Below are 21,644 nucleotides of genomic sequence, written 5' to 3' on the forward strand. Positions count from 1 at the left end.
CGAGTCCAGTGAGGGGCAAGAGGGTGTTGGTGGCTCTCTGGCAGGAGCTGCCGTGCGGAGGGGAGGGTCAGTGGGGATCGACTGTCCTCAGCTCAAGACACTGTGCTGCAGCCCTTCTCTGACTTGGGAATCAGGTCCTGGGGAGACGGAAGAGATCATTCCAATGGCCAGGGGTAGGGATGGGGGTAAGTCAGCCCCAGTGTGGCATCCAGACTGTCTGGAGGGCAGGGACATGTCCTAAACCCTCATTGGTGACACTGAGAAGGCTTTGGAAAGTGTCTCTCACCACGAGAACACCAGGGGCAGCTGGGAGCGGGGAGAGGGCTTCCAGAGGCTTCTGAGAGCCACACAGGAGTTTGAGTGGGCAGAGGAGATGTGAACGACATCGCGGGGTCACTGGGTTTGGAAACCTGGACTGCAGGCCTGGCCCCGTGTGATGACCTCAGGGCGACCCTGCACTGTCGGCTGCCCTCCGTGGCCTCCCTCTCCTCAGTTCATTGTGGAGGAAGTGGAAGGAATGGGCCCTTGTGAGACTCAGGAAGAGAAGCCATCGGGAAAGGGTTGCAGGACCCCCCAGGACCTATGGGTGGCACAGGTGTGGCCGCATCGCCCCCGCCTCCTGTGTTTCTGAAACTCGACAGACACGGGAATTTTGCCAGGTCCCAGGTGCCACCAGATCCATGCACTGAACTTCCTGCTGTGGCTGTGGGAAGAAGCTGAGCTGTCCTCACCCTCCGCGTCACCGCCATCGACTCGTGGCCCTGTGGCTGGGGCTTGGGAAACCTGGTCTGCTGTGTCACTGACACCTCCATAGGCCAAGGCTGTCCTGTGCTGAAGGAGTTTGCGGGCTACCAGAGGTGCCTTCTCTACGAGGGTGGGGCAGCAGAATGCTGTGCTATTTTCTGATGTCTCCTCCATCCATGGGCCTGTGGAAGGCTGGCAGCCCCTTCACAAGGATGGATCGGCTGTCCTTTCACACACTGGAGAGGACAGTCACCTGCCTCCTTCTCTTCACCAGAACCCTCTTATACAGATGCTGGGGTTTGGATATGAAGCATCTCCTTCCACACTCAAGTGTCGAAGGCTGGTCCCGAATGCAGCGATGTCCGGAGCTGGGAAAGTGGCTGATCATGAGAGCTCTGACCTCAGCAGTGGGTTGATCCATCGATGGGTCCATGATTGATGGGTTATTGGGAGGTGGTAGAAACTATAGGAGGTAGGACCTCATTGAAGGGAGTGGATCCTTGGGGATGTGCCCAGCCCTCCCTGCCCGGCTGCCAAACAGCTTTCCTTTGCTGTGCCCTTCTCTGGATTGATTCAATTGTATATTAGATCTTTACTGTCCCGTAATAGGCGGCTCTTGCTGCCTCTAGCACACACTCTTGCTGCCTCGGGCACCCGCTACTTTGGAGTTCCCGTTGAGTTCCCGTTGGGTTTCTAGAGTAAGTGTGCCCGCAGCCTGGGGGAGGATTTTCCGGTTGGTGGTGTTTCCTGGAAGGGCCGTGGGTATGGTGTTCGGGAATAAAGGAGTTCCTGTTTTGAACCTACAAGTGCCTCGTGGCGGCTTGATTATTTCGTGCCCAGCCAGACTGCGGCACTCAAGTCTCTCCCTATAGCTTCCCCCAGTGAATAACGAAGACCTGCTCAGATCTGAACTATAAACACAGGGCTGTCCGGCTGAGCTGATGTCCCTGAATCCATGTTGCTAAGATGAGCTCATTTGATCTCTAGGAACCCAGAAGACTATTCTAATGTATGAGGCAGAGATGGAATGAAGTCCCTCTGGGCGCAGCAGAGTATTCTGCAATTGTAGTTCATATCTAGAAGACTTTCAAAGAAACCGGGAAGTCCGATTCAGATAGAACCAGAACTGCTGAGATAAACACAAAAGAGAGACCAGGACAATGCTAAGGTAGGGTGGCAGATTCGGGGATGGAAGCAGGGGGCTCATCTTCCGTTGCAGGTGAAGACCACCGTGCTGAGGAGGGCTCAGACATCCAGGGAGTCCACATGCTGATGGTGGAAAACAGGAAGGAGAGAGGTATTGCCAGTGACACCCCCCATCTAGCTTCACGCCAGCTGGAGCTTGGTACAGAGGGACATGAGGTAAATGTGACAGCTCTGACCAGGGATGAGCAGCAGCTTTAGTGTCAGGGGTCTCTGTTCAGGTCCTGGTTCTATCAATAACCAAATATGCAACTAGAGGAAGCCAGGCCAATCCCTAAAGCCCAGCTGCCGTGGGAAAAACAGGATTTCGCATTTCAGGCAGTAGGGCCTGCTCATGTCAGGGAAAGAGGCAGAGTGCTCCTCAGGATGGAGAGTAGCAGAGACCAGGAAAGGGGGTTTGGTGATGGTGGAGGTGGTGGTGATGGTGGGGGTGATGCAGGTGTGGGTGTTATGGTGGAGATAAGGATAGAGATGGTGGAGGTGGGGTGATGCAGGTGTGGGTGGTGATGGTGATGGTGGAGGTGGTGGTGATGGTGGAGGTGGTGGTAATGGTGGAGATAGTGGTGGAGATGGTGGAATGAGGGTGGTAATGGTGGAGGTGATATGGTGGAGGTGGTGGTCATGGTGGAGGTGGGGGTGATGGTGGAGGTGGGGGTGATGGTGGGGGTGGTGATAATGGTGGAGATAGTGGTGGAGATGGTGGAGTGAGGGTGGTAATGGTGGAGGTGACATGGTGGAGGTGGTGGTGATGGTGGGGATGGTGATAATGGTGGAGATAGAGGTGGAGATGGTGGAGTGAGGGTGGTAATGGTGGAGGTGATATGGTGGAGGTGGTGGTGATGGTGGAGGTGGTGATAAAGGTGGAGATAGTGGTGGAGATGTGGAGTCGGGGGGTAATGGTGGAGGTGATATGGTGGAGGTGGTGGTCATGGTGGAGGTGATATGGTGGAGGTGGTGGTCATGGTGGAGGTGGTGATAATGGTGGAGATAGTGGTGGAGATGGTGGAGTGAGGGTGGTAATGGTGGAGGTGATATGGTGGAGGTGGTGGTGATGGTGGAGGTGGTGGTAATGGTGAAGATAGTGGTGGAGATGGTGGAGTGAGGGTGGTAATGGTGGAGGTGATATGGTGGAGGTGGTGGTGATGGTGGAGGTGGTGGTAATGGTGGAGATAGTGGTGGAGATGGTGGAGTGAGGGTGGTAATGGTGGAGGTGATATGGTGGAGGTGGTGGTGATGGTGGAGGTGGTGGTGATGGTGGAGATAGTGGTGGAGATGGTGGAGTGAGGGTGGTAATGGTGGAGGTGATATGGTGGAGGTGGTGGTGATGGTGGAGGTGGTGGTGATGGTGGAGATAGTGGTGGAGATGGTGGAGTGAGGGTGGTAATGGTGGAGGTGATATGGTGGAGGTGGTGGTCATGGTGGAGGTGGTGGTAATGGTGGAGATAGTGGTGGAGATGTGGAGTCGGGGGGTAATGGTGGAGGTGACATGGTGGAAGTGATATGGTGGATGTGGTGATGATGGTGATGGTGGAGGTGGGTGAAGGTGGAGGTATGGTGATGGTGGGGATGGGTGGTTGTGGTAGACGTGGTACTGGTAGAGCTGATGGTGTAAGTGATACAGGTGGTAGAGACAGTGATAATGATGGTAGAGACAGTGGTGATGGAAGTGGAGGTGAGGGTTGTGGTGATGGTGGAGGTGATGCTAGTGGAGGTGGCTCAGGCCCTGAAGAATGTGGACTTTGTCATCCTGTGGTATTTCTATTGCTCCAATGATCTTTGACTTCCTTCCTGAATTCTTAGTAAAAATTAGGCAACATATCATGATTTACATAAATTGTAAAGAAAAAAGGTTGTTTTATATCTAAGTCAGTGTGGGCTGTGTCATGGGCATTGCGTGTGGAGGAAGAGCCTGGGATCAGAGAAGGTCACCGGAATAGCAGCTCCCTTAAGAATGCCAGCCATCAAGCATCACTGAATAATTAGAAGCTCAGCACTGGACATTCATACAATGATGTTTAAGGTCACTACATAGCTGGGGCAGGGGACAGGGTGGGAGCAGAGGTCTACACTGGGTCAGTGTCTGTCAACGCCTGTTGCTGCAGCACAGTTCAACTCGTCTTCGGCACCATACTGCCAGTATCTGCCACATCTTAATTCAACACCCAGCTCAATGGCTGCAGAAGAGCCCGAGGAAACCAGCAAAAATGACCATGTGTTTTGTCAGCGCAGCTGCTGTGTGGGCCTGCAGAAGCCCGGTCGGGGCGAGCGTGATGACCTGCCTCTGCTCCTCTCTGCCTCCAGGAGAGAGGCCTTATGCTTCCTGGACAGGTCAGGCGGCTCCTCCCAGGGTGACCAGGCGTTCTGGGCGGCGGTTGCCTGCCATGCTGTGCCTGGCGGCTCTGGGGTTGCTGTGCTTAGTTGTCTTTAAACAGACTTCCCTGGCCAGCTTCCTCGGTGCCTGGACCCTGTGCACCGTGGGGCCACCCAGCACTTCCACTGCCCTCCGTGGGGGGTGGTCTGCTCCCACGGGTGGCTTCTGCCATGATTCTTCATGGCCAGTGGCTGAGAGCCGTCACAGTTCTCTGCACTATGAGCTCCCCGTGGGGAGGCCACCAGATATTTGTCCCAAGTCCCAATACAGCATGTGGCGCAGAGACACAGGCGTGACAGCAGAGGGCTTCCAGAGCACTGGCCCGACTTCTGCAAAGTCCGAGGGAGCCAGCTGCGAGCAGGCACCCAGGGGAAGCTGGAGTGCGGGAGGGCAGACGGCCGCACAGCCCTGTCCCTGCCTCCAACGGCCGGCCGGGCCAGCCTGCAGGACCGGGCCTCCCACCCTCCTGGATCCTCGTTGAGGTCCCCTTCCCCATTACCCCCTCCCCGAGGAGTGACAGCGGTTTACAGAACACTCAGATGGTGTGAGGCACTGTGAGGGGTCCAGAGACACCGCAAGGACCCGGGAGGAGGTGCGTGGGTCATACCAGACACGATGCCACCGAGAGAGGGACCCAGATACCTGTGGGTGTCCTAGCTGTGGGCCCTGGACCACTCCCCGAGGACACGGAGGCCCACGGTACCTGGGGAAGTCTGTTGCAGGTTCTATGAAGAGAATGGAGGAGGGCAGAGGAGGGATCGGGTCAGCTTAAGTGAAGCTGGGGGTCTGCGAGGAGGCCGTGCGCCTGAGGAGGACCTGGGGGGGCTGGCCTGAGCCTCAGGGGAGGAGCTGTCCAGGCAGAGTGGGCGGAGACCCTGGTGAGCAGGGCCAGGAGTCGTGGGATGGGAGGGTCACGTGACTGAGGCTTCTAGGCCATGGCAGAGGTTTGGTTGTCACCTGAGAGAAGAGGGGGCCACATCTGCCTCATTGTGACTGGTGCAGTTTACAGGGTCACTCTGCTCCTCCCTGGAGGTCGGCTGGGACGGATCGGAGGCCAGGTGGAGGACGTGTGGGCCAGAGGGGAGGCAGCTGCAGGAGGGGGCCCCTGCCAAGGATGGTGGGCAGCTGGGAGGGACAGGTCTGGAGGTGGAGTGCCCTGGACAGCTGCGTGGGTGCGGGGGAGAGCGGCTCTGCTCTGACTTGATCAGGTTGAGCTGCTGTTTAGAAATTGTCAGAAGATGTTCTGGATCTTGTGAAGGGGCACACGGCCATGGGTGTGCCTCCAGAGCACGCTGGGCTGGCGGACGGATAGGCGACTTTCAGCTCTGCTGGGGCGGGGTGCACCTGGGGATGCTGTCCCCAGAGGTGGCCCAGTCACCCAGCCCTGCACTTCCCTGTCAACCCCTGTACACGGTCTCTTCACATGCCCTCGGGGCTGGTTCTAACTCCTTGCTGGTTCCCTGGTCCATTACAAGTAAAGCTGTGCCTCGTGTCCCTTCACTGTGCCCGAGAATCACTGGAACATAACCATCCTTCAACAATGCCCAGAGGACACTTGGGCAGCCGGTTAGCTCTGCGTGGCTGAGGTTCCCAGACAGGTCAGGTGGAGCCGTGAGGGCCACAGCTGTCACCTCTGAAGAACACAGTGCCCAAGAGCCTGGATGAGCCCCCAAGCCTGCCCTGTGCTCTGTGCCCTCCCCTCAGTCCCCACAACCCCGATGACAGGAAATGCTTTTCTGTTTTGCTTTTTAGTGATGCTGAGGATAAATCTAGGGCCTTGCATGGGCTAATGGTAGGCAAGGGTTCTGCCCCTGAGCTATCCCCAGGCCTGGGCGACTTGCCTGAGACCACAGAACTACAACTTGAACCCTGGTGGGCGGCTGGAGAACATCCCCCTAAGCCAGGGGTCATTGTCTGGAAGCTCTAGTGACAAGTGGAGACTCTATAGTGCATAGGGCAGGCCCCCAGCAAGGACTCCTCAGGGCCCAAACGCAGCAGTGCTGAGGCTGGGACATCTGGCTTAACTGTGACACTGTCATCTCTAGTGGGTGGCCTCCTCTTCAGACATGCCCTGCATCCTGGCTCTTCTCACATCTGCGATCATTTACTTACTAGTGACAGTTCTTCAAGTCTGCACTCCTTTCACCCTGCAAGCTCCAGTTTCATTACCACTGAACTCTGGTGCTCGGTTTCCTGATTGCAAACACCAACTGTCTGCTTGCGATTGGTCTGATTTCTGACCTACCCCTGCTCGCCTTTAAGGTCTCAGGATGGGTGACAGAGAAGCAGTAAGAGAAGTAACATCTGCTCATTACAAAGTTATAATGCTCGTGGAACACATCATCTCATTTAGCTGAGGAAATCGGAGCGAGCAGAAAGCCCAATAGCCAGCATCCAAACTTCGAGCTCTGACTGAGGCTGATTTTTCATTGTCCTTGAAGCTAATCATGCCTGCGGAAACAGCATCACCAAATTGACTAAATGAGACTTTCAATTAACTCCAACAGATGGCTGAGATTTTCCAGGTGACTTTCCCTATTAATCCAGCGAGTTGGCTGGACCAGGCCCCAGGAGGCTGGCGGGGATGGGAACAGTGAGATCTGTGGGTCTTCAGGAGAGGAGCCAAAGTAATAATCTGAACTTTGTTTTATCCCAGAAAAACATCATCAGCCAAGCTGATTCGGTTCCTCTGAGCAGCGCACACTGAGGGCAGCCTGCCAAAGACAGATCGGCGGAGCCAGGCCCGGGGGCAGCCGCCGGGGGCCAGGTCCACCTCCTCCCTGGGGAGACGTTGGTCCTCCTGTGGGACGGGGAGGAACAGTCCAGGGCAGGGAGAGGGCAGCAACAGCCTGAGGGACAGCAGCCCTGTGTCCACTCTGCCCTCCCGAGGACCACGGCATCAGGTCCCATTAAGGACGAAGAGCGGAGAGCTCCGGCTCTGAGCAGCTTCCTGGTTGGATGAGGACAGTGGTGAAGGGTCAGAGGGTGCTGGGCGTCCACCACTGAGCCAGACCTGTCGGGAGCCAGAGTAGAGGGCCCGGCCTCCTGTTTTAGAAGTTGCCAGAAGGTTCTGACAATGACAAAGAGCCAGGCTAGAGGGACACAGAGTTGGCGCTGGATATTTGCCGAGCCGCGAATGCGTGATTTGGGGCATAAACAGGCCCCTCTGCAGTGCCGTGGGGATCTGTGGACGCGCGGATCCCCAGCACCCCGCGCTGCGCCCTGCTCAAGTCTCCACCCGTAGTCTCAACAGAGGAAGGTCCACCTGGGACGTAACTGGACACTGGTGGTGTAATCAGCCCCCGGCTGCTTGAATTTTGGGGCAAAGCTGAACTGATACTGAGGAGGCTCCACTTTGGCAGATCCTGCTCAGTTGTTTTGACTTAACCAAAAAACCTACTAAACCCGATATTGATAACAACACGTCAGTGACATGATGTGCTCCATGGCTGTTCCCAGTGGGCGATCTGCCTGAGTGCAGCGGGAATCACCACCCCCAGCGGGAGCCGGTCAGTTACAGACGCCCTCTAGGGCTGCTCCAGACACGGGGACCATTTGAAAACATTCTGCCTCCAAGGACTTTCTGGGGAGGCTGCAGCAGATCTCCCAGTGAATGCCGTCTAGCGTGTGCCACGTGCAATCAGTGCCACCCACCCGAGACATGGCCCTCTGGGAAAAGCCCAGCCTCCCAGGGGTCAGCACTCAGCACCTGCTGACTGGGATTCGTTATTTTTTCCCCTCAGGAAACCCAATCATAAAGCAGTAAGGAACACTTTAGAAAATGCACCTCCTTCTTGGCTATTTATCTTACTAGTGAGACAAGTCTGGTCCAGAGGAGACCACACAATAACTTCCATCTCAATTCTCCTCTGACCTCCTCTAAGAGGGAAGAAAACAGACCTCATCCGTGGGTCGTCAGGGGGCATCATCTCCAGGTCGTGGGTGGGTCCATTCAAGCCGATGACGTGCAGGGAAATGCTGGGGTTCTCACTGCCAGCCTGTGAAACCAAGGGCGGAGACGTGAGTGAGTGACCTCTTGCTGCAGAGCGCCCCAGCCTTGCAGAATCTTCCCAGAAGAGGCACATGTGGACTGCAGGAGGGCGGAACTCAGCACTAGGCAAGGCGTCCGCAATGTGGAGGACAGGCCAGCCCCGTGTAGAACTTTAAAGTGAGAAAGGAGAAAACCAGGACAATTCTTTCCCTTCCCAGAATACCTGCCCCTTCCTATTCCGTCCAACAGGCTCATTCTGCTGAGGTCAAGCGAGTTCTGCTGGCCTTGGCAAAGCGTCATGGGAAGGGGAAGACTAGATGGGGAGGTGCACGCAGCCCAGCCACGGGGTGAGCGAGCGGTGGAGAACGTCCACCTCTGGCAGCCAACCACAGGCTGGTAGGTCCAGGGAGTTCTCAGGGGAGGGGCAGGCACTGCTGGCTCTCAGAGGTGGAGTGAGGCCCAGCAGGGAGGGGCTCCCTTCAGTGTGGCCAGCGGCTGCTGGAGCCAGCGGACAGGAGCTGCATCCCACTGCTGGCCTCAGCCTCCCACAGGTGAGTGGGCTGACATTTTAGCACCAGACCCTCCCCTTGAGTGTTAAGGCTGTGTTTGGTAATGAAGTGAGTTTGGATGCCCGTGCCGTGCAGAGAACCCTGGATGCACTACTGCTCTTTGGGTCAGAAATTGACGGTCTTCACCCATTCAGGCTGCTATAACAAAACACCCCAAACGGGGAAGCCCTTAAACAGCTGCAACGTGTCTCCCACAGTTCTGGAGGCTGCAGGCGCAGGATCAAGGTGCTGGCAGACCCGGGGGCTGTGAGGGCCCCGTCCACACAGATGAGTCTTGTCACTGGGTCCTCACCTGGTCACCTCTCCAAAGCCTCCTTTATGAGGCACTAATCCCAGTTATGAGGGCTCCTCATGGCCTGGTCACCTCCTAGGTGGTCACCTGGAGGTGACCTCACCCAGCAGGTCCACCTCCTAATGTTTTCACCCTGGGGCAAGGATCTCGACATGTGCATTGGGGGATAGAGACTTCCAGACCACAGCAGTGACCAGGCACAAGGTAGACTGTCCAGCCCCTCCCAGGGACAGCCAGAAGCTGTTCAGACTTCTCAGAAGTCATGTCCTCAAAGGCTTGTGAAGAGGAAGGGTGGTACCATGATTTTTGTCACCCAGTGTCATGGTGAGGGCAATGTATTTATTTTGGTTCCAGGGAAGCTCATGCAAATGATCAATGGTCATTCAATTATTTGAAATAAAGTAAACCTGCCAACGAATTCCACTCAACAAAGATGGGAACTTAATGCAACGTAAGGAGAAGTGATTGATCTTGCCCGTGTCTACGGCACTGCTCACCGACACACCCGATTACCCACCGCCTCGCTCCTGGGCGCCCGGGGCTCATGAATGACTCAGGGCCCAGCTCCTGGCGCTCGGCTCACCTTGGGATAGTGGTAGGGCTTCACAGTGGGGTAGGCGGAGCCCGTGTAGGTGGGCAGCTCCATGAGGGGGACACGGGAGTCGTTGATGGTGGCATAGGCCAGCCTCGTGCCATCGGGAGACCACCAGTGTGCGATGTGGGTCTTCAGAATCTCCTCTGAGGGGAAACAAAGGAGAGCGCGGTGAGCAGGCAGCCAGGGGGCGGAGGCCAGGGTCAGCTCGGGTGGCTGGACCCGCGGGGCTGCACATCTGTGCAGGGACCCTGCAGTGTCCCCACGCCTGCGTTCCATGGCGGCCCAGGAAGTGTCTGAATCTGAGAACTATGAGCCTAAGGAATGCTTTTTAGAAAAAGCTGGTCATCATTATATTTAATTATCTTCTTCAATTTCATATTCCCATAATTATAATTGTTACACTTTTATAAACCCTTTCTCTGCTAATGAGTGCCTCTGAGTGGAACGACTATTCTATGTTGGAGACCATTATTTGAATAACGGAACTAGAGGAAGTCAGCTCACACCGTGGCGTGGCACATCTGGACAGAACCAGTGAGGAAGGACGGCCCTCCAAAGGTACCATCCCAGACATACAGCCCCCTGAGACTCAGCCCCAAGGAGACAGAATGGTTAAAGGCCAGGTGTGCCTCACCTTAACAGAGGGCGTGGCTTCACTGTTTGGCAGAAAAATGCCAAAGGGGCATCTTAGAAAGGACTCAGGGGGGAAAGTGACCCGAGGCCCAGCGGGAAGCACCCGTCATTCACCCCGTCCCACAGGGACGTGGCTAATCAGTGTCACCTATAGACGGGTCTCCTAGTGTCTGAAATCCAATCCAGAAAGAAAATTCTGCTGTGTTTTTAACATGCGAAGGGCAGACTCCTCCAATGCTCCAAGTCAGAAGGCCTGGAGTCGGAGCGGCCATCACGGTGCTGACCGCTCGCAGGTCAGGGGGCTCTCCCGTGAGAAAGGGAACCTTGTCGTGTGAGCCAGCCCTTTCTGGGTTTTCTTCTAGAATGATTATCCACGTCATAGCGCACAGGAGTCTGGCTGCACTGGGCAGGTGCCTCACGAGCCTGCTGGACCCTGCAGGACTGGGAGGCATTAAGGACCCAAGGGCACAGGAGAAAGAACATGTGCATGTCCTCACCGGGGACAGGCTGGGGGGAAGCTGGGGTGGCCGCCACGGGAGGACATGGTTGTTGGGGGGACACAGCAGGGAGACTAGGAGCTGGCGCCAGCCTCGGGGTCTGGGGGACTGAGAGCAGAGGGGGGTGAAGACGCTCCAGGAGGACGCAGGCCCTCCCAGTCGCCCACCCCCATCAGGCACGCAGTGGGTCTCACTGCCGGGTGTCGGAGCCTGGAGGCTGCGCGGTGGGGGGTTTGTTCTACCCCCCCTCCCCCCCATGTCCCCGGCACCTTCGGGAGGAGGAATTATGAGCTTCACTATGTGCTATTCTCCTTTCAGACAGCTCCTCCCTGTCTTCTAGAGCACCCTCCTGCAGGCAGCCCAGGGGGATTCCCTGAAGAATGTGACGTGGGCATGGGACAACCCCAGCACCAGACAGCAGAGCCCCAGGGTGCACGGAGCCCATGGAGAGGACACTGCCTCCCCCTGCCACCAGGGGTGCCCCAGGCTGCAGCACAGAGCTAAGGGAGCGTGGACACAGGGCCCTGAGTCCTGTGCTTGAACCCGTTCAGCTGTCTCTTCACGAGGCCTCATCTGTGACACTAGGGGCTGCACAGCAGCCCTAAGGTCCCTTCCACCTGCAGTGCTGTGACCTTGGGCATCTTCCCAGCTCCTCAGAAGTGTTGCCACTGCCTGTGGGGACAGGGCTGGGAAGGAGCAGCAAGGAGCAGGGTGGCTGAGTCTCAGGTCTGTAGGAGTCTCAGGCCTCCTACAGGATATGCCAGAGCCTTTGGCAGCTGGAGGAGAGGGTCAGAAGTGACTGTGCATGGAGTCACCTGGCACCGTGAGTAACAGACTCCAGCACTTGGTCTGCTGGAAAAATCGGCACCTTTGAAGGCGATTTGTGGTGACTCTGCTCAGTCACTCCTGCCCTGCAGGCTGGGAGGAAGGGGTGACCAGCAATCACGGTGACTGAGCAGAGTCGGAGGGACAGGGCAGAAGGGAGCCCAGAGTTCTGCGGTCAGCGGTGGAGCAAATCCAGCTCAGGGAAGGCTGAGTGGAGAAGCAGGGCTGGCGGCAACCCAGGCTTCATGAAGGAGGAAAGGCCGGGCAGACACAGCCCTGACGGCCAGGCACCCCAGGACGCTGCCCGTCCATTCCTTCTCCTTGAACCCGAGCAGCCTCCAGGACCAGCGGTGACCATCGTCAGCCCTGGGCATGATTAGGCCACTCTTGTCGCATCCAACATGCCCGCTCACAGGGGGCCAGGCAAGGGAGGCCCCGCCTCCTCTCCACCACCTTTGTGAACACCTCGCTTCTAGACCTGCCCTTGGGCCAGAGGGAGGTTCAGTGGCTCAAGCCTGACCAGCAATAGACAGGGAGGGCCACAATGGACCCAGGAGGCCGAGAAGAGGGGTGGAGGCCTGAGCTGGGTGCAGAATGATTTCTGTCAATCCCACCGATACACGCAGGGTATTTCCTCTGAGCTCAATTCACTGTTCAGAGCATCTGGGTGCAGATTACACAAGGTAGGCATGGGGCAGACCTTGGAGTCCACCTCCCCGGGGAACGACACATGTCTGCTGCCCACCCAGGGATCAGTGCCTGTTCCTTTAATCCAACCACAGTGCAACAGTGGCATATGGAAAGGTGTTCTGACGCCAAAGGTGGCCCCCAAAGCTTATGACTGTATTTCCCTACGTGTGCTTTACCACATCACTCCTTGGTGTGTTCATTTTCTGTGTGGTGGTCGCTCATTACAGAGATAATTAAGTGTAAGAAACTAGGGGGGAAGGACTGGGCAGATGAAACCCTGATTTCACAGCATTAATTATGAATGTCCCTATTGTGCAACATTTTCCTCGGGAACACCAGCTTAATGAGGCAGTTGCTTAAATGCCACACACCAAATAATGTAGTTTAGGAACAGAGATTTGAAGACAGAGGGGAAAATTCCCTATTTCATCAACTAAATTAATTGCTTGAAACTTGCCTGGGAACAGAATCAATAGCTTGCCTTTCTGAGCAAGAACAATTAACTCAGGCCAAGGAGAGGGTGTGTCTTTCCCTCACCTTCCCTCTGGCTGGGGGACTTTTTAAGTATCAAAAAGGAAGACACACTTGGGCATTTGCTAGTCAATGACCACCTTTCTCTCTTGAAGATGCCCCTGTGCCTCGCAGCTTGGCTCACAGCAGAAGGGGCTGTTGCCTTCCTTCCCTGTCAAAGCAATTATTTAAAGTGATTTTCATTCACTCCAAACTGTGCTAAGGGTCAGACCAGAGGACAAACCCCCTGGGCTCAAGGGGATCAAGAACAGTCCAATACAGGGGAGTCTTCACACCTGGAGGTCATTTGGCCAGTGCAGATTGAGAGACGGCCACCAGTATCCACCAGTATGGCTCCTTCACATTCGTCAGGCAGTCTTTGGTGGTGTGCAGGGCAGCACCCAGGATGTGGTGGCAGTGCTGTTGACACAGGGCTGATGGGTTGGGCAGAGTCGGTGTGTGCTGGGGTGGGAAGCTCGGCAGGGCTGGGGTGCAGCCTGTTAAGGACAACCCACCGAGGGCAAGGAAACCCTGCCCTGGTGGCAACTGGATGGAGCCGGGGACCTCAGGCCAGTGGATGAGCAGACAGAGAGCCAGCACCGCTCGGCTTCCCCCGGAGGTGCAGCCTGAGAAAGGGGAAGTCGCAGCAGCCGATGGGGCAGCAGCCAGGGGCTGGAGGAGGAGTGGGGCCTGCAGGGACAAACAATGCCCACCACACGCGGTGCTGCAACAGCTAACTACCGTACTCTCTGTGCACTCGAGAACCGCGGCAGGTAGCGTCAAAGTGTTCTTTCCCCGGAAGACACGGCAGCCAGGCATATGTTCATGAGCTTGGGTGCAGCCATCCTGTAGTGCATGGGGATCTCAAACCACGCGTCAGGCACCCCAAATGTGCACAATCTTACTAACACAGGAACAAACCCCAAAGACTGGAGGCACATGCTATCTGATGGAGTAGACGCTGCCACCGGGGACGGAACGCATGTGGCCACATGAGCACCTGTGAGATATGCTTCTGGGCTATTTGGGGGACTGTGCCTTCCTAAAGAGCGAAAGGACAGGTCCTTTGGAGGTTCGTTGAGGGTTGGATTGTGAATGTCAGGTCCTCTCTGAGGTTTGTTGTGTTTCCAAGAGAGACACTGATGTTCTAAGCCCTTGTGCCTGTGAACGTGACCTTGTTTGGAATTAGGGTATTTGCAGATGCAATAGTGGCATAAATCGGGATGCACAGGTCACACTGAAGATTGTGGGTCCTTGATGTCCTTATAAGGAGAAAAGGGACAGGAGAGACACACAGGGGAGACCATTGGGTGATGATGGAGGTAGAGACTGGAGGCCCGCATCTGCAGCCAGGGTTAGGTCCCCTTCACAATGGCAGAATTGGAGGCTCAGGGAAATGGACTTTGTGAACAGAGACTGAGCACTCAGCTTGTACTAGACCCGGTGCCTTTGGTGGAGGCAAAGCTTAGAAGTTTATAAAAAGTGAAATATGAGCTGCCACTCACAACTCCCATATGCAGAGATCAGCACAGAAACCTTATGGCCACAGGGGCTGGACACAGAGGAGTTAGAAGGAAGTCAAATGAAGTCAGAGAGAGCTCTTATTGGGAGGTGCAACAGCAGAGTCTGGTCTTTGGCCCCAACATCCACACTCCTTCCTCTTTTAGTACAAGAGCCAGTGAGTCCCTGCTGGGCACGTGGCCTTCCAGGGCCCACAGCACTACCCAGGCCCTGCAGGGCAGGAGTAGCATGTGACCAGGCCTAGGCCTGCCTTTAAGGGGACAGGGTGTGGCCACCGCAGCCTCTCTTCCCCCTTGCTGCTGACTGGAGTGAAGACTTGGGGATGGGACCTTGTCATACAGGTGACGGTGACACTCTGGCAAGGATCTCAGAGGTCCATGGGATGGCAAAAGTTCTCCAGTCCTTCTTACCAGCAGGAGCTTCTGGCAAACACCTGGAGCGGAGCTGGATGTCCAACGTTCACACGTGGAAGACAGAGCTTCCGACAGGTCAGGGCTCTGCAAAGGGCTGAGCCCAGGAAAGACGTGCTTCTCCCATCCATGTTCTAAGGCGCTGTGAGAGGGACACGTGCTCTGTGAGAGCCGAGGCCTCGCGTACAGACCAGGGAGGGCTTGGGGAAGGGAGGGGACAGCACTGCAGGGTCGTGAGTAAGGCCAGTGCTGTGACCTCCCTGGAGTCTCCTTGGCGGCTGGATGCATGGGGTTCACTGCCTGGCCCTGAAGTCAGCAAAGAGAACCCAGGGCAGCTCGAGGCCACCCAGACAGGGACAGAAAGTGACGCGGTGGCTTGGGGATGTGGCTTGGGAAACAGACCTGCAGCATGTCCTCTAGGGTTCTGATGCCTGCCCTGGAGAGGGGGCTCCACAGCACACTGCTGGCCTCCTGTTCTGGGTGAGGCAAGGCGAGGTGGGAGGCCAAGGCTCATTTTTGCCAGAGGCATGGTCCTGACAGGGGCCCTGAAATCCATGGCTAAGCCTCATGTTGAGTCCCCTCACTGCCAGCTTCCTGACCCCTGAGCTTGGTTGGTGATCATTCTGTTGTTTTTTCAAGGTCATTTCTGTGCAGAGGCCCAGCACGTCAGGCTAGATGCTGCAATGCCATGCTGGCTCCATAGATTTAACAAGCGGGCAGGCTGGTCTGGGGAAGGAGTTGGGCGCACAGCCACCCAGAGCAGCAAAGAGCAACAGCAGCATCTTCCAAACACAGATCCATAACCAGAGTCGCGTGCCGCAGAGCAACTGCTGTTTATACTGCAGAGCTGACAGTGGTCCTGTAAGGTCACAAAGGACTGAGAACCTCTAGCCCCCAGTGACACTGTGACTGCCACAATATCCCAGTGTAACACTTGGCTCATAGGCTGGTGCTGGCGTAAACTACCTTGTGGCTCTGCCAGATGTAGGAGTCCCACACGGTCACGCAGTGTGGCGTGCTTGATATTGACCATAAGCTGCTGAGTTGCTGCTTATTTGCTTACTGCACTGTATTAAAGTCACTATTTTAGAGTAGACCCTGGCAGGAATAAGAGTCTAAGGAAAGCAGTGAATGCTGTGCTGTGCTGGCGGCAGCCTCACACTCCTGTGCTTAGGAGGCTGTCAGGGGACTGACCCGCACCTTCTGGGTTGTGGACATAGACTCTGTGGGGTTGGCACAGTGAAGAACTCACCTGAGGATGCATTTATCAGAACTGACCCTGATTTAGTGAAGCACAACAGTACTTCATGACCTGATCTGTGGTTGTTAGTGCCCATTTACACCTAACTATAAATTATTCTATTGAGATCAACAGTGTGCTGGGTGTGGTAGACTCTATCTTTTGAAATTGGCCACAATGGTAATTCCGGAACTTGAAACTTCTGCAAAGAGGTGATGTGCTTCCCCCTGAACCATGGCAGTCCTTCAAGAAGCTGGAACCAGTAGAATGGGGTATAAATTGGTGCTGTGTAACTTCTAGATCTGCTGTAAAAGGCAGCTTGGCTTACACCCTTGACACTATCCACCATGTTGTGAGGAAGCCCTCGCCACATGAAGAAGGCACCTGGAGGTGATCCAGCCAGTGTCAGCCACGGGACTCGTGTGTGTGGGAGCCCTGGGGTGCAGAGAGAGCCATGTTTGCTGAGTTCTTCCTAATTTATAGATGTTACTGCTTTAAGTCCTTGAAGTTTATATCACTAAGATCAACTTCATAAAAGGTTTTGAATTAAAAAACATTAAAAGATTTTGAAAACAGCAAGGAAAGGAAGGAGCTGAGCCATTGGTCAGCATTCCATTCCTCTGTTTTGCTCTTTGGGTGTTCCCCACTCTTCCCTCTCCATTTCCACCACGGGCTCTTGAGAAACGCCCAGAACTTCTGGACCTTTGCCTTCTATTCACGAGCCTCATGTCCAAATAGACAGCAGCCAGTCCGAGATGTTTTCTTGGTCCTGCCCTCTGGCTAGCTCATTCCACTGTCATGTGCTCACTCGGGCACTGTCCACCCATTTGTCCAGTCAGCAGACATGCTCACACAGCAGAGGACATGAGCTCTGGCCAGACACACAGAGGCTGGCCAGGAGCCTTGCAGTCACCAGGACAGGGGAACAACATCTGCTGACTGGTGCTCCTAACTGAGTACTTGGAACAATGCTGGAGGTCTGAACCGGAGTTGGCTTTGAAACAAGGGGGCCCAACTGGCTGCAGCTGGAATGAGGTGAGGCAGGACTGAAGGCCATGGTCAGGGCTAGGTTTGCACAGGCTCAGGGCAGGGGGGAGGAGGACAGGGAGGAGAGCTGGTGAGGTGGCTCTGGCTCTGGGGTTGGTCTCTGGCCTGAGCCCTATGAATCCACCCCATGAGTCACCCCCTTGCCTCCTGTGGCCACCCTGAGCTGGGCGAGAGGGACAGCTGTTCCTGCAGGGAAGGCCCTGGAGTTGAGCATAGGAAACAGCCTGGGGATTCACTCCCCTCCCTCCAGCACCCTCGATGGCATGTTGATGAAGGAGGCATTTAAAGTACAAATGGGTCCTCAGCAGGGGAGATGACCAAGTGAGAATCAAACATATGCAAAGATCAGCTGAGCAGCAAGCTGGAGAGTGAGTCTGCAGGAGCCGGCTGGGGAAGGGGGAGCCGGCAAGACAGGGGTGCCCAGGGGGCGAGAGGGAGGCTGAGGATGCGGGGCTCGGGGCTCCTCCCCTCACAGGCCTACTCACAGCCACCACTTTATGGTTTTGTTTTTTCCTAACGAAGAGTCCCACAAGTTTTATAAGCTCTTGGCCTCACGGGTGGGGATCTGTTTCAATAGGGACAAAAATAACTTTTGGAGAAAAATTCATGGTAAAATTGCCTCAGTTAGACAGGTGGTCCCCACCTGCTACACACAGAGGACATGTGCTGTCACAGGAGGCTGGACAGGCTGCAGGATAGGGCGCCAGCTCTGTCCCCCTCTCTGGGTCAGCTCTTGGGCTGTGAATGGGGGGTTGGCACTGGCACGGTTTCTCAGCCTTTGTGACTCGAGTACCTTCCTAGGGGAAGACGGCAGACGCGGCCCTTGAGTGCAGCTCGAAGCACTCAGTGTCTCCTTTAAGGTGATTCACCCTTCCCTCCGCACAGCAGCACCCGGTGCCTTCGGGAGTCTTCAAATGTAATGTGACGGCCACTTATTTTGTCTACATATCACTGAGGATGGTCATGCAGTTCCTGTCTCCCGACCCTGGCTTCTCGGGGTCCCTGACTTCAATGTGACTCAGCTTTCTTGTAGTAGATTCTAGAACTCCTGCCACCCTCCTTACTGAGCTTCTAAAGTAACCACCACCTGCAGCTCCTCCGCAGAGCTCCAGCCACCCAGTCTGCGGGCGGCCGCACCTGCCCACCAGAGGGTGGGGTGGGCTCTGGATCTGAGGCGAGCCTGGGGAGGGCTCCGGCACGTGGGAGGCAGGGGGCGCTGAGGGCACTGGGTTCCGCGTGGTGATGGACACACTCTTCAGGTTCCTGCCCTGCCACCTGTCCCTTGAGCTGCCATTTCCTGGTCTGTACACCTTCTTCCTCCATTTAGAGTTGAGGGAACCACTGGAGGACATGCAGGTCCCTGCAAAGGCCGCCCTGGCATCAGTGAGGATTATGGGGGATGCTCCCTTTTTGGGCCCCCTGGTCTTCCCATCCTGACAGCTGCCCACAGCACCCGCTGGTCAGGCACGGTGCTGCCTGTTGTGGAGGAGAGCGGGTGTGGGTAGCCAGCCAAGGGCAGGATCTTACTGTGGCCAAGGACACAGGAGACGTGAATGCCATCGGCCTCTCGGTGCTCAGAGCAGGCAGCCAGCTGGGGAGAGCCTCTTGTTGCAGGAAAACTCTAGAATCACTCGAGACCCTGAGGGGCGAATGCCTCCTGGTCCAGCCTCAGTTCTGCATGGTCTCTGAACGGAGAGGGAGGAGCAGGGCTTTGTGTCCTGAGACAGGCAAAAGCTTACAAGGGACTCACCTCCACAGCAAAGGGGAGGGTCTGCTTCTCAGGGGAGATGAGCCAGAGGAGGGAGCACAGTTTTGACAGTGGAGGGTCCGTGCCCCTTCTGTGCTCCACTGCTTAAGGAGAAATGTGGAGCTAGGTCAGGCATCGCTCCGGGCTCCTAGTCGAGGGGGGTCAGGGGGAGGCAGGCTGGGCTGGTCCCAGGAGGCTCCTGGAGAGGGACTGGGGCCAGGACTGAGGGTTAGGAGAGCGCGGTCAGGCCATCCCGTCCTGAAGTGGCCACTGGGCCCTGCTCAGGAGCACGGCTTTGGAGATTTGAATCGGGCTCTGCCACTTGCCGTCGTGCGACCTCAGGCAAGTGAGTCAGCCCCCGTCTCCTCTCTGTACAGCAGGATGATAACAGTGAGGGTTCTACTAGCCAAGGTGTGTAGGATGCTTCTGTGTGTGTCTTCTGACCCAGGGCTGCATGCTGGCCTGGGGTGTAGAGAGAGACGGGGCCCAGCTGAGGCAGAAGGTACCCCAAAGATGATGCCAGGGTCCCATCCATCTGACAGTCAGGTGAGCTGCTGGGAGCAGACGAAGCTCTCCATCACAGGAAGCCTCATTACCAACCACCCCCTCTGCAGAAGTGAATAAGAGCAGGTTGTTCACGCTGCCCCCCAGGGCCAGGGCAGGAGTGCTGACCCGCCAGGGCCATGGGACACAGGCCTAAAGCACTGGCGGGTTTTTATGGTTCGTTTTTCAAATTGTCTGTGGAAATTCTACTTCCTCTGCAACAGCACAGACCAACAAGCAACCCCACGCAGGTCTACCACTCTTCCTCCTTATAATAATAAAGACTACAGCGAGGGTGCTGACTCTGGGGAGGCGGGACTGACCCAGAGGGACGAAGAGAGCACATCCCAGTCCACAAAGCATGCCACCCTGACCCTTCCTCCAGCCCCAGCAGACCCCGAGTCAGGGCAGCACTGTTACTCTTCCTGCCAAAGCTTACAAGTGCACATTTGTGTATGTGTGCATGTGTGAGAGTGTACTGTGCACCTGTGTGCATACATGTGTGCATGTGTATACGTGTGTGCACACACACACACACGGTTTTTCTTAGGGTTTCTTATTCTTTTCCAACAAGACCTAGCAACCTCAGGGGGTGCTTGGCAGAAGACAAGCTGAGACGAGGAGGGCCCGCCCCCTGGCAGTGAGACCTGTAAGCAGCCTGGCTGCTCTTGTTGCTTAGGCAATTAACTCATTCTATCCCCAGAACAGCCCTCCAGCTTCTCATGGTAGGAAACTAAGAGGGAACGTTTAAATACTCCTACAACCGGGGGAACCTGTGGGAGAAGGGCTGCATTTGTCCTGGGACTGACCAGAATTCATCAATTCAGCTCCTGAAATATAGAAAAATAGAAAAGAACTTCCCACCACACTACTGTGATTTGATATTAATTTAATAATCTATGCAGAGATTGGTGGAGATTCTTGGGTAAAATGGATTATCACCCTGCAGTGATTTTTGATTTCCTCAAGCAGTTACAGTTTTCTTCTGGGTATTCTGCCAAAGCTGAACATTCTCTTAATAGCAGCAAGTTAAAAATACTAAGGTTCTGAAATCAGAATTTCGATTGGATAACAACTTAACTACCTGTTGGTCCTTATCACAATTTGTATTTATTAAGGATTTCTGAAAAAGTGCTGAATTTATTTTGTCCTTTTCTGAAAGTTTCTGGTTTTGCCACAAAGCAAATTTATAACCTTAAAGTTGTATGTAATATTTCTTTATAGTTTGGCTTTAGTTTTAAAATTATATGATGAGAATAATAATTCCTTTTATGATGCACTCTAGAAAAGCTCATCATAGCACATTTTCAAAGAAAATCCTAACTAAGCCATAGACACCTTAATCAGACTGAGAGATTCTGTGTAATTATTTCCTAATATCAGGGAAAACACCTTTAAAATATTACGGATATCAAAAACATTGTGTGTCAGACAGAAAATTGGGTCTCAAGAATTTTTAAGAGGAAGGTTAATTAGCTATAAATTATGAATAGTGCTCAGAAGAGTTTTGCACCCAACAGCATCAGATTATTGAATTTTCCTGGCTCTATTGTTCAAAGACCAAGCGACAGCCTTACCACTTGTTCAGCCATTTCTAACTACAGGAGACAGCTGGAGGGTTCTGTGCCAGCAAAGAGGACTCAGGCCTGTTCCCGTCACCACTGTAGCAGATACAGGGTCATTCGTAGTCCCAGGACACAGATGGAGAAGCAGACAGATGGAGACAGGCCAGGCCAGGCCAGGTGAACCCCTCCCGGGCCCTGTCTCCCTGCTGCCCTCCTGGGGTCCTTGGGGTTATGGCACAGCCTCAGGCCGACACCACTCTGCTTATTCTTCACCAAGCCTGGACAGGGTCCCTAAGCTGGACAGCCCCCTCCAAGGATAGGCTGTGATGGTGACAGAATGACCAAAGGGCAAGCTGAAGTCCACCCACCAATCCCTGTTGGCAATGACGATGGGGGTGTGTGAAAGATCCCCGCACGGGGACGACGCTGGCAAACCAACACACATCTATCGGGCCTGGTCCCACACCAGGGCCCGGGGGCACCCCATGTCCTGGGTCACCTTGGAGCCAAGCAGCACCCCTTGCAAGGTAGGCTTTCAGAAGTGCTCCTTGGCTTAGCTCCTGGGTGGCCGACTTTGCTCGCTGCATGTTCCGGAACCTCTGCATGGTGGGATGTGGTGTCACAGACCAGCAGAGTGCTCAGGACAAGGAC

General features: G+C 55.2%; 1 protein-coding gene across 1 annotated transcript in view; it reads right to left on the minus strand.

Moving 5' to 3' along the window:
• Positions 1-21,644, minus strand: part of Dpp6 (dipeptidyl peptidase like 6) — a 618,489-nt gene that overhangs the window by 91,349 nt on the left and 505,496 nt on the right. The window contains exons 9-10 of the mRNA XM_076831376.2: positions 9,754-9,908; positions 8,219-8,316 (exon numbers count right to left, since the gene is read on the minus strand). Coding sequence (XP_076687491.2) covers positions 8,219-8,316; positions 9,754-9,908 — 253 coding nt within the window. The remainder of the gene's footprint in view (positions 1-8,218; positions 8,317-9,753; positions 9,909-21,644) is intronic.

This window comes from Callospermophilus lateralis, chromosome 1 (genome assembly GCF_048772815.1).
Source record: "Callospermophilus lateralis isolate mCalLat2 chromosome 1, mCalLat2.hap1, whole genome shotgun sequence".
Taxonomy (NCBI): domain Eukaryota; kingdom Metazoa; phylum Chordata; class Mammalia; order Rodentia; family Sciuridae; genus Callospermophilus; species Callospermophilus lateralis.